The following is an 11,554-nucleotide window of genomic DNA, read 5'->3' as shown; positions in this document are numbered from 1 at the left end:
TTTCAGTGCTGTGTTTTGGATCCAGTGTGAGAACAAAGCTGATAACAGAGGGATGCTTCAGCTGCTGCCAAGCAGCGCTTAGCCCAAGTGCAGGGTTTTACAGTTTCCCATGCCCTGCCAGTGAGCAGGTGCACAGGAAGCTGGCAGGGAGCACAGCCAGGACAGCTGACCCCAAGCAGCCAAAGAGATGTTCCATACCATAGGACCATGCTCAGCATATGAACTGGGGGGGAGTTGGCCGGGAGGGGCCAATCCCTGCTTGTGGACTGGCTGGGCTTTGGCCAGTGGGTGGTGAGCAGTTCCATTACTCATCCCTTGTCTTCCTGGGAGTCTATTTCCCTCCCTTTTTATCTCTCATTTCATTAAAACTAGTATTATTACTACAACCACTGAATTACAGAGTGGTTTAGACTGGGAATAACCTTTAAAGGTCATCTGCTCCAGCTCCTCTGCAGTGAGCAAGGACATCTTCAACCACATCAGGTTGCTCAAAGCCCCATCCAACCTGACCTTGAGATTGTTACTATGTTTTATTTCAAGTTTTAAACTTGTTTAAACTTGTTATTATGTTTTATTTCAAGTTTATCTCAGCCCACAAGTCTGACTTTTCATCCAATTTCCCCTTCCCACCCCACTGGGGCAGGGGGAAGGAATGAGTGAGCAGCTGCCTGGTGCTGAATTGCCAACTGGGCTTAAACCACATGGTTTAGGCAAGGCAAGGATGGGCTCAGAATCCTGCAGCAGAGCCTGGATGTGACCCATTTCATGTCAAGCAACTGTGGCACATACAGAGGGCTGAGGGGGGACATGCTAGCAATGTGTCCCCACCCTGGGGTTTTCAAGAGAACCAGTCCAGGAAAGAGCAACTGCTTTTAACCTGTACATTTTGCTGCATGGGAACAGCTTGTTCTTGCTGGAGGAAAGGAAAACTTTCTTTTCTTTTTTAATTGAAGACTTTTTCTTAAAAAGAATAAAACCCCTGATTATGTTCCACCAGGCAGGAGCACAGCCCATGTGCTGACAGCAAACCACCCACCCCAAGGCTTCCCAAGATGAGGCACCTGCACAACCTGGAGCTCTTTTGCTCCACTGAAAACCCCAGCAGGGCCCTGCAAGTCAGCAGCACTGCCACAAGCCCTCACCAAGGACACAAGCCTCCTGCCTTTGCCTGGAAAGCCACCAGATGCTTAAATTCCCACATGTGCTGCTGCTTTGGCACAGCCCCAAAAGCACTTTTGCTTTCTCCAGCCCCTTGGCCTCACGCAGCACCCCAAGTTCCCACTGGGAAGGAGCACCAGAGACAGGGAAATCATCTATCAGGCTCCTGCCATACAGCCTGGAGGCTCAGCTCCAATGCTCCTCTGGAGTGTCACCCAGCAGCCCCAGTCCCAGTCAGTGCTGGTGGGGAGCTGTGCTGAGGCTGAGCAGCAGAGAAGTATCACCACCACAAAAGGGCTCATTTCCTGCCAGGCAGCTCCTAAGGCTTCTGCCAGGTCACACGAGTGCCCACAGGATGTGGCTTTGGCACAGACATTTGGCTGAGCAGAGAAAGCTCAGCCCAGGCTACTCAGGTCCTGCTCAATCCCCAGAGCCCCCAGGCATTCCCCTCAAGCCCCAGCATTGCTCTCTCCAAACCTGGCTGCCACTTGCCAAAACAAGCCAAGAGCTGCAATGGCCAGGAGGGCCCAGCCTTGCAAGCAGAAGGGAAGCAGGATTTTGCTCAACTCTGGATGCTTGCTCCATACCCAACTGTTTGGGAGCAGTTACCCAGCCCCCAGCGCTGCTCTGTTTCCTGCAACACCAGCGGCAGAAAGCAGGGCTGGTCCCTCCCGTGCAACCCCAGCTGCCAGAGCAGCAGTGTGCCCAGCTGGAAGGCAAGCATGCCAGAGCTGAAGGCAGCACAAGCATCACCCCTGCCCAGCCTCCTCCCTCGCAGCCAGGCCACGTAATCATGCCCTGAACCGGCTTCACCACCGCAGAGCCATCCGGCGAGGCAGGGACGAGGAACAGCAGCAGCCTGAGTTTACACAAGGGAAGTGTGAGAAGCCATTTGTCACCAGTGGCAGGCCTCAGGGGCACAGGAGAGCCTTGGGAGGCTTTGCCAAACTAACTGTGGGCAAGGACAGCAGGCAGAGGGGGTGCCAAGGTTGTGTCAGGCATGGATACCCCTCCCCCAGGGACAGCCTGTATCTTATCTGAAGTCCCCAACAGCAACATCCTTCAGATGAAACACAACACAATTACATCAGTCTGCCTGATTGCTGCCTGGGATATTTTTTTTCCCCCAAGCAGGCCAGGCTGCTTTTTGCTTTGAAGAGCCAGGGAAATGGATTCATCGTGACTTGCCTTCTTTGTGTCTAGATTAAAGGTTGCATAGCAGCAGGGAGCAAGCACTCAGCTCCCCCGCAACCACGAAGAAGCTGCAAAACTTGTCTCATCCACATAATGAATATTGCAAACTGAAGCAAAACCCCACTGTAGCATTTCCTCATCATCACAAAGAGCAGAGACAGCCACCTTTGGTTTCCACTTCAAACCCATCTCCTCAGCCACTTTTCTGTGCCTTTTGTTTTATTCTCTCCATGCACACAAGCAACTTAATCACAGTGAGCAAAGCAGCCTTGAAAGCTGGGGAGTAACAACCCCCACGCCACATGTCAAAAGCAAGAAAGCAAGACACAACTTGCTGCTCACCCTGACAGCCCTCCCTTGCTGAGCAGCAGCTGTGTGCACAACAGGCAAGAGGAAACCTTCCAAAAAAGTGAGCTGCACAGCAAAACTCTCTGCTGCTTCCTGCTGTGCGTGGCCAGTTCTTTATTTCCAAAGTGCTGCCTGGAACCCATCTCAGAGTGATGCAAGGGAGAGCCAGCACTGCCAGATCCCACTGCTGCCTTGCCCCACTCCCCTGCCCCCTTGGAGGCCAAGCCCCTTCCCCAGGCTGCTGTGCTCACACCAGTACAACACCTCCAAGGCACGATGGCCACACCAGCTGTGCCCCCACAGCACCAGTCCTCTGGTCCCTCTGTTACTCAGTGCTCTCATGGACCCAGACTCACCTTTCCAGCATAGCCTGGTCCCTGCAGCAAGGCTGCAAGGCACAAACCTCCCCAGCCCCACAGGTCCTGCCTCAATCCCTGCCAGGGCTGCCCCATGTCCCATCCACCGTGTACTCCCTCACAGCACCCCACAGAGCATGGGGATCCTTGCACCCTCCAACTCACCCTCCCACAGTGCCACACAGCCTCGCCAACACTTCACACCCTGGGGCTGTGCCCCCCAAAACTGCACAACACCCCCAGATCCTCGAAGGGGAGCTGCCAGCATCCCCACTGGCCACCACCAGCCTGCACCCCAGGGTACCCATGCAGGGGATAGCCACACCTATACATTCGTGTGGGCACTGGGCACCCACCCTAAGGCACAGCTGCTGGCTGCCAGCACCCTGCAGGGATCTCTGGGCACCCCTGCCAGCTGCCAGCACCCGCTGCACCCACTCGGATTCCAGATATCCCTACACACACGTCCTACCAGCACCCTCAAGCTTCCTCGAGCACCCATGCGAGCTGCCAGCATGCCTGTGCACCCTGCGTGGCCATGCCTGATGCCAGCATCCCCAGGAACCTCTGAGCACCCCTGCGAGCTACCAGCAGCCCCTGTCCCCCCTCAGGCACTGAGTACGCCACCATTCGCGGACACACACATGGGCACCCATGCTCCCCTCAACACCCGTGAGGACTACTGCCAGCACGCCTCTGCACTCCTGAGCACCCATGCCTGATGCCAGCTCGCCCCTGCACCCTTGAGCATCCCCGCGGGCTGCCAGCACCCCCGGGACCCCGCCGCACCCATGTGGACTGATGCCGCTCCCGCCGCCTTTCCGGGCACCCCGTGCGGGCTACCAGCACCCCCGTGCCTCCCTGAGCCGCTCTGCACACTGACAGCCGGCTGACAGCTCCCTCCCACGCTCCGCCCGGCGCTGCTGGCCCCGGCCCCGCTCGGCCCCGGCCCCGGCCCCGCTCGGTCCCGCACCTCGCCGCCGCCCCGCGCTGCGAGGCCCCCGCCGGGCCCGCTCCCGTCGGCCGCGCGTCACGTGACAGCGCCGCCCAGCTGACCGCCGCGCCTGCGCCTGCGCTCAGGCAGAGGACACGGCGAGGGGCGGAGCGAGGCTGGGCGTCGCGGCGCCGCCTGGCGGGCGAGGCGCGGCACTGCAGTGCAGCGCACAGGGAGAGGACACGGCTAGGGGCGGAGCGAGGCGGGGCGTCGCGGCGCCGCCTGGCGGGCGAGGCGCGGCACTGCAGCGCGGCGCCGCGTCGGGCTGGGGCGGCCCTGCTTCCAAGAGCGGTAGAACGGTTTGGGTGAGAAGGGACGTTCAAAGCCCACCTAGTGCAACCTCCCTGCACTAAGCAGGGGCATCTTCAGCTAGAGGAGGTTGTCCACAGCCTTGTCCATCCCGATCTTCAGTGTTTCCAGGGATAGAGCACCTACCACCTCTCTGGACAACCTGGACCTGTATATAACCACCCTCAGTATAAAATGCATCCTCCTTTCCTCTAAATCTCCCTCCTGTTGTTTCAAACCATCACCACCGTCTGTCACAACAGACACTGATAAAAAGATTGTCCCCATCTTTTTTATAGGTTCCTCCAAGTACTGAAAGGCTTCAACAAGGTCTTCACAGAGCCTTCTTGTCTCCAGGCTGAACAATCCCAACTTTCTCAGCTCTTCTTCATAGCAGAGGTGCTCCAGCCCTCAGCTCATTTTTGTGGGCTCCACTCCAACAGGTCCATGTCCCTCCTGTGCTGAGGCCCCAGTGCAGGTGGGGTCTCACCAGGGAGGTGCAGAGAGGCAGAATTCCTCCCCTTGATCTGCCTGCCACACTGCTTTTGATGCAGCCCAGGATACAGTTGGCTTCTGGGGCTGTGAGCACACATTACTGGCTCATGTCCAGCTTTTCATCTACCAGTATCCCCAAGTCCTTCTCCACAGGGCTGCTCCAAATCCCTTCACCTCCCACCTTGTATCAGAACTGGGAATTGCCCTCAACCCAGGTGCAGGTGACCTTGCACTTGACCTTGTTGAACCTCATGAGATTCACGCAGACCTACTTCTCAAGCTTCTCTGAGTCCCTCTGGATGGCATCCCACATCCCTCCTACTTCAAGGGAAACAAGTGCCACCCTGAGTTCACTCTCCAGCCCCAAGAGGCACCAGCTTCACTTCCTGGTAAAAAGATTTATTAAGAACATGTAGTACCTGCCTGAAAGGAGGATGCCACCCTCGCATGGGTGCTGCACAGCGGCAGGGAGCAGGGTGATGGGGTTAGAACTTCTTCAAGCTAAACAAACCCGGGTCAGACCCAACAAGGAGGTGAAAGAGAGCAAGGTGAAGTCACAGAAAGGCAGTGGGAGCACATCTGCGTGGCAGAGGACCTCCCACTGGGGCAGCCCAGCAGTAGTTAAGGCGTATAAAAGTACTTGGAGGAAGATCAGCCCTATGGAGGGGCAGGGACAGTGAGTGATGCCCGTGACCAGTGGGTCGCCTCCACCTGTCCTGCAGAGATCTGGCATAGACAGATGTTGTCACACAAATGCCTAGTCCAGAGCTGCAGGCAGGGAGGATGCTGCTTGCCTACGCATCAGCCCCCAGCCACAACCAGGAGAGGGGCTGCAGGGCCCCCAAACAGGACCCAGGCTGCTGGGTCTTCATGGTCACCTCCCAGTACACCCCATGTCCAGGATGCTGCTCCACATTGTGCAGGTACCTCTGCCCAGGGAAATATGGTCCCAGTGCAGCATCCTGTCTCAGCTCAGCCCCAGTGCCAAAATGAGATGAGTGGGACTTGTCCTCAGCCAGGATGTGCCCCAGCTACCCATCACAGCCACATTCCCCTGGAGAGAGCACAGCCAGTGTCACTTCTATTGCTGCTGGGAGCAGCACCAGCCACTTGGTGCCTCACAAGTGGGAATGTCCACTGGGGGGTTGGGTGGTTGCAGTCCTGTTGCACCCGGGATGTTTATCACAGGAGGGGCATGGGGAAGTGTCCCCACCAGTGCCTCATGTGACCAAGCTTGTCCCATGTGTAAGACTGCAATCCCCCAAAGGCAGACCCAGAACTGCTACTAGTGGAGACAGGGCTCGTGTGGCCATTTTGGGGACATTTCTGCAGAACAGCTTCATGCTCTGGCCAGAGCTGGGGGGGGGAACAAGCAGAGACACCCTCCACATCTAATCCTGCATCCCTCCAGCCTGCCCCAGAATTCCAAAATGCCCCTTCCTCCCCATGGACTGCTCCAAGAAATAGTGCTTTTCCCTGGAATGTTTGTGTCTAAAACTGCCCTGATTGGATTAACTGAAAAAAAGAGAAACTGTGTAGAGGTTAACTTCCCCCAGGTCATGCAGAAAGGCTAGGATGGGACTCGGTGGCAGCAGGGCAGGCAGAGCAGCCTTCCTCTGTGTAGCAGGGGAAGGGGAGCACCAAGCTGGGGTACAGGGGCCGGAAGGATGTACCTCACTGGAATGGGAGGGGGTACAGCTGGATGGGATGCAACAGGGGACCAAGGTGCTGGGGAGAGGAGGGACAGTCCCCCACCTCTCACTGGGACTGCAAGGAGAAGGCCAGCTTGACACAGGCCAGCTCCTCCCCACCGTTGCTGACAGCCGCCCGGACACGGTAGTTGCCGTTGGTCATCCAGGTAGGCAGCTCCACCTCGGGCAGGTCGAAGTCGCTGGCTGGCAGGGAGTAGGAGCCCTGTGGAGAGAGAGAACTTGTAGGCAAGATATGGGCAGAACCCCCCCATCCCCACACTGAGGGGCATGGTGGTACCCAACAGTGCTGCTGGTATCAGCCTGGCTGGGGGTTCCAGGCGTACCGCTTTGAAGGGGCAGTGGCAGGGGATGCCGTAGGTGAGCAGGGGCTCCGGGCAGGTCATGCCAGGTGGGAGGAGGTTGTCGAGGATGGCACAGACATCATTGTAGGTGCAGCTGCCCAGCTGGTCGATGCAGGGCAGCTGGATCCAGAGGTCACCCAGCGCTTTCTCCACCACCAGCACCGCCTGGAAGGAAGGTGTTTGGCACCAGTAGAGCCAGCACAGGTACCCACAGCTCCTCCAGACTGCCCCACTCCTCCCCCTGCCATCTCCCTTAGCTCCTGCTTGTGCAGCTCGCTGGGGTGTCCACAGAGGCACCACAGGTCATCCCACATCCCCCTCCTCCTTTGGTTCCTCTCTGTCTGTAGGTTTCTCTTCCTTCAACCTCAGCTTGACTCCTTGAGGAAACACCACCCAGCACCGCACACACCTGCTCCTTCCCCTGTCCCCAAAACACCTGCAGCTCTCTTCCCACAGATCTGTCTCCAGGCTTCCCAAAGCCCCAGCCCCAAACAGGATCCATGGCATTGCTTGAGACAGCCCATGCACCTTGGGCATAGAGACACAGTCTGTCTCATTCCCAAATGTCCCCAAAAAGTGGTACAGGGCAGCCAGGCCAACCCAGGGCTCCCACAGAAGTGCTGTGGCATGTCTGTGCCAGGTCTGGCCACTGAAAAATGAGTGCTGCAATGACTGCTGGGAGCACTTGGGACATTTGGGGTTTCATTTCCTTCTTCAAGTCACTATGTCCCCAGCACATGACACAGCTCAGGTGGTTTCTCCCACTGGGTCAAGGTTAGAAGCTTCCCCCTGTGCCCATTACCCCAGTGTGGCTGCTCTCTGCCTCATTTCCCCAAAAGGCTGCTCACTCCCATACCATCTGCTGGGCATTTCCTAGCTGCTGGTGGTTTGGGGAAGTTCTGCTCTCCCTTATCCCACAGAGGCATCTCCAGCACACACCTTCAGAGGGGAGGCCATGGTCTTGCCGCTGCTGACAGCAGCACTGATGCGCAGGCTCCCCGGAATGCTGATGGGGTCAGGTGCCACGGAGAGGCTCTGCAGCACCACAGGGTTCTTTTTGTCACCACAATTCTCCCAGGCAAAGCCACCAACCTGCAGCACCAAGGGATGGGAGGAGTTAGAAGCCAGGGCAAGCCTCACCCTGGGTTTGCAGGAGGTTTCCCCAGTGCTGGACCCTCAGCTCAAACATCTGCTCACAAATACAGCCAGAAAACTACCTTCATCCCCTCTTCAAACACCAAGTGCTTCCCTCTGCATCTCTCTCACTGACAGCTCTCTGAGCCTCAGGGCATTGCAGAAACTCTCCATCAGCCCAACCATGCACATACTTTACATTCAAGGAAGGTTCCCAGGCTGCAATTTCCCAACTTGCCTCAACTCAGTCTCTGAGCCAAGGCAAGAAAGATCCTTCACACCAGCACCAATGGCACCCATCAAGGTGTATGACAGCAAAGGTGAGAGAGCAAGCAAGGACCAGAGCAAGGTGGCAGTGGCTGCACTAGCCTAGGGGATGCTGTGTCCTGGGGCAGCTGTGGGGCTGGCTCAGTCTCCCAGCTTGGCCAGGACCAGCCTGGCTGTTGTGAGGCCTCATTCACCACCTCCAGCCACCTGGTCCCATGCAGGAGGAAGAACTGCACTCATTGCATTTTAAATGTGCCTTAAATGCAGCCTTCCAGTACCCAAAGGAAGCCTACAGGAAAGCAGAGAGGGACATTTACAAGGACATGTGGTGACAGGACAAAGAGTAATGATTTTAAACTGAAAGAGGGTAGATTCAGATTAGATATGAGGAAGGAATTCTTTACTGCAAGACACTGGAATGGGTTGCTCAGCAATGTTGTGGATCCCCATCCCTGGAAGCATTTAAGGCCAGGTTGGAGAGGGCTTTGAGCAACTTATTCTAATGGAAGGTGTCCCTGAGCATAGCAGGGGGGTTAGAGCTAGATGACTTCCAACCCAAACCATTGTATGAGTCTATGATTACCATTTCCATTAGTGCTGGTGGCAGAGGAGCCAGGCTTATGCCCTGCCTGATCCCGAGTTGGTTCAGCCCAAATGAACCAGGGAAGCAGCACTGTCTCGTGGGACAACGAATATCCACACACAAGGGATGTCAGATGGGGAGACACAATTCATGTCTGGGCTGGGAACCATGACGGGATAGTTTCCCTGCTTTATCTGACTCCCACCAGCTTCCCCAGCCACCACCAGCAAAGCCCAAGAGCGCAGGCAGGGGGATGTGGGCACTTGCCCGCAAGAGCCACCCCTGAGCCTGCTGCAAACCAGCGGCGAGAGCCAGGCCCCAGCTTCCTCCCCAAGCAGGCTCCAGACTAATTGCAAGTCTCTTCCTGGCGGGGAGGCAGGAGGACAGCTTGGCTGTGCACCCTGAGCAGGTTTGGCCGGGGTAGCCCCCATGCCACAGGCTCTCCCAGCCTGCTCAGCAGCCGCAGAACCGGTGGAAGCTGTACTGCCTGGTGCCAGGGGGCACCGCTGCCGACGCAGGCCAGCAGCCTGTCCTGCCATCTCACTTACCAGCTGGGAGCAGCCCAGGGCAGGGCACGGGGCTCAGAGCAAGCCAGGGCAAGGGGCGGGCTGCACCCTGACATTTAGCAAGAGCTGGAAGCTCCTCATCAGTGAGTCTGCAGGAAAAGAGGCTCCACAGGAGCTACACATCAGCGTGGGGGTCTGTAGGGCTGTGCCACAGACCCTGTACTTCCTGCAGAGCCTCCCTCCAGCCTTCCCACCCCTTCCCTGCACCTCAAAAATTGGGTTCAGTTTTGGGTCCCTCACTACATGAAGGACCTTGAGTTGCTGGAGCGTGTCCAGAGAAGGGCAACAAAGCTGGTGAAGGGCCTAGAGAAGTCTTATGAGGAGCAGATGAGGGAACTGGGATTTAGTCTGGAGGAGGCTGAGGGGAGACCTCATTGCTCTCTACAACTACCTGAAAGGACGTTTGGGGTCAGTCTCTTCTCCCTAGTATCAGGTGATCAAACAAGAGAAAATAGCCTGAAATTGTACCAGGGAGGTTAGTTATTAGGAAAAATTTCTTTACTGCAAGAGTGGCAGACATTGGAACAGGTTGTCCAGGGAGGTGGTAGAGTCCCCATCCCTGTAGGTGTTCAGGAACCATGTGGACGTGGCACCTGGGGACACAGCTTAACAGCCATGGTGGTCTTAGGTTAACAGTTGACCTCGATAATGATAGAGGTATCTCTCAACCTAAACGATTCTATGATTTAATGATTCCATGAATATCAACCTTCCTGGAAAACAGATTGAGATCTTTCCCCCTGCACCTCGTGAGAGTCACGTATCTTAATGAGCTGTATCTTAATCAGCGTGTGCTGATGAGTCCAGCGCAGCGCTGCGTGGGAACGAGCAGGCAGCAGCCCGAGCTGGAAAGTGCTGAGGAGCAGGAGGGATGAGCAAGGCTGCGTGCTGGAAGCCTACAGGGAAAGCTCAGACAGAGGAAGGGAGACCGTTGGGCTTCCTGGTTCAGGATGTTTTGTCAAACTGAGATTCCCTCCTGCTGCGAGGCTGAATCCGAACACGCAGCCAGGTCTATGGGACCCAAGTGACCCCCCACTCAGCCGCAGCCACGCACCCAGAACCAGCCCTTGTCCTCCTGCGTCAGAAAACACTTCTGCTCCCTTGCAAACCCCAGCAGGATGGCGGAAGCTTGCCCACCCTGAAACCCTCCCTCCGCCAAGCCCCCAGCGCCCCCCAGGCAGCCCCCCCCCACAAAAGTCAAAGGAGGAGCAGGGTGCAGGGTTGGGGGTCTCACCTTGCGCAGGCTCCGGGAGCGGCTCCGCTCCAGCAGCAGCTGCGGGCCGGAGGCTCCGAGCACGGCCGGGCAGAGCTGCAGCGCGCAGAGAGCCAGCGCCAGCCCCGCTCCCACCATCCCTGCAGACGGACCAGCTGCAGCTAGGCAGAGCGCCGGGCCAGCCGGAGGAGAAGTGCACCCAGGGGGTGGAGAAAAGCGAGAGACGAGGCCGGGGGGCGGGCAGAGAGGCTGCCGAGCGGGGGGGGGCTTCTCCAAGAGGCAGCCCCGGGACTGGCGGCGGCGAGGCTGGGAAGGGTGCGAGCGCAATCTGCGAACTCCAGCCCCGCTCCCGATTCCACTCCCTCCTCTCCAGGATTCTCCCCGCCTCTTATTTATTTTCCTTTTCCCCTCCCCGGTTTTGCTGTCAAGCGCAGGACTGGAATCTCAGGAATGCTGGGACGGGAAGCTGCACTTTCCCAGGCACACTGCAATTTACTCTCTGCTGATACAGAAGGACACCCACACCGCCCAGACTCGGTGGGTGAGACCGTATTAACTCTCCAGTGACACCCGAACCCAGAGCTGCACCTCACTCAAACTGGCTGAGGCATCTTTGCATAGTACCCAACTCGGTCTGGCACCCAGGACCACCCCTCCACCCCACAAAAGGAGCAGAAATCATCCAAGATCCCAAACCTGATGTGCTGCAGGGGGTGGGGGCACCCTGGCATTGGGTAGCCCCTGACATGGGCAGTTTGCCACAGCACTCCACTAGCCACTGCCCATCTATCCAAAATTTCAGATTTAACACCTCATTCTTCCACTCTTTCCCCTTCATTTAGGTGCTCATTTTCCAGGCAGAGAAGCCTGGAGCCCCTCATCATGCTGGAATGGCACCACCACCA

At 57.2% G+C, this 11,554-nt stretch overlaps 1 protein-coding gene across 1 annotated transcript; it reads right to left on the bottom strand.

The window, feature by feature from the left end:
• Positions 1-6,546: 6,546 nt before the first annotated feature.
• Positions 6,547-10,787, bottom strand: GM2A (ganglioside GM2 activator). Its single transcript, XM_054389134.1, has 4 exons — positions 10,671-10,787; positions 7,826-7,978; positions 6,869-7,051; positions 6,547-6,747 (listed from the first exon to the last, which is right to left on the bottom strand). The coding sequence occupies exons 1-4, from the start codon at positions 10,785-10,787 to the stop codon at positions 6,592-6,594; spliced, it is 609 nt and encodes a 202-aa protein (XP_054245109.1). The 3' UTR covers positions 6,547-6,591.
• Positions 10,788-11,554: the final 767 nt, after the last annotated feature.

Source organism: Indicator indicator, chromosome 18 (genome assembly GCF_027791375.1).
Source record: "Indicator indicator isolate 239-I01 chromosome 18, UM_Iind_1.1, whole genome shotgun sequence".
Lineage (NCBI taxonomy): Eukaryota > Metazoa > Chordata > Aves > Piciformes > Indicatoridae > Indicator > Indicator indicator.
Note: the sequence above shows the minus strand (reverse complement) of the source record. Positions and strands in the feature narration are given on the sequence as shown.

Coding starts and splice junctions, on each gene's coding strand:
- GM2A (XM_054389134.1), bottom strand. CDS start 10,787: ATGGTGGGAGCGGGGCTGGCGCTGGCTCTCTGCGCGCTGCAGCTCTGC. Junction 7,979..10,670: donor GCTCCCGGAGCCTGCGCAAG/GTGAGACCCCCA, acceptor TTGGTGCTGCAG/GTTGGTGGCTTTGCCTGGGA. Junction 7,052..7,825: donor CCATGGCCTCCCCTCTGAAG/GTGTGTGCTGGA, acceptor CCTTCCTTCCAG/GCGGTGCTGGTGGTGGAGAA.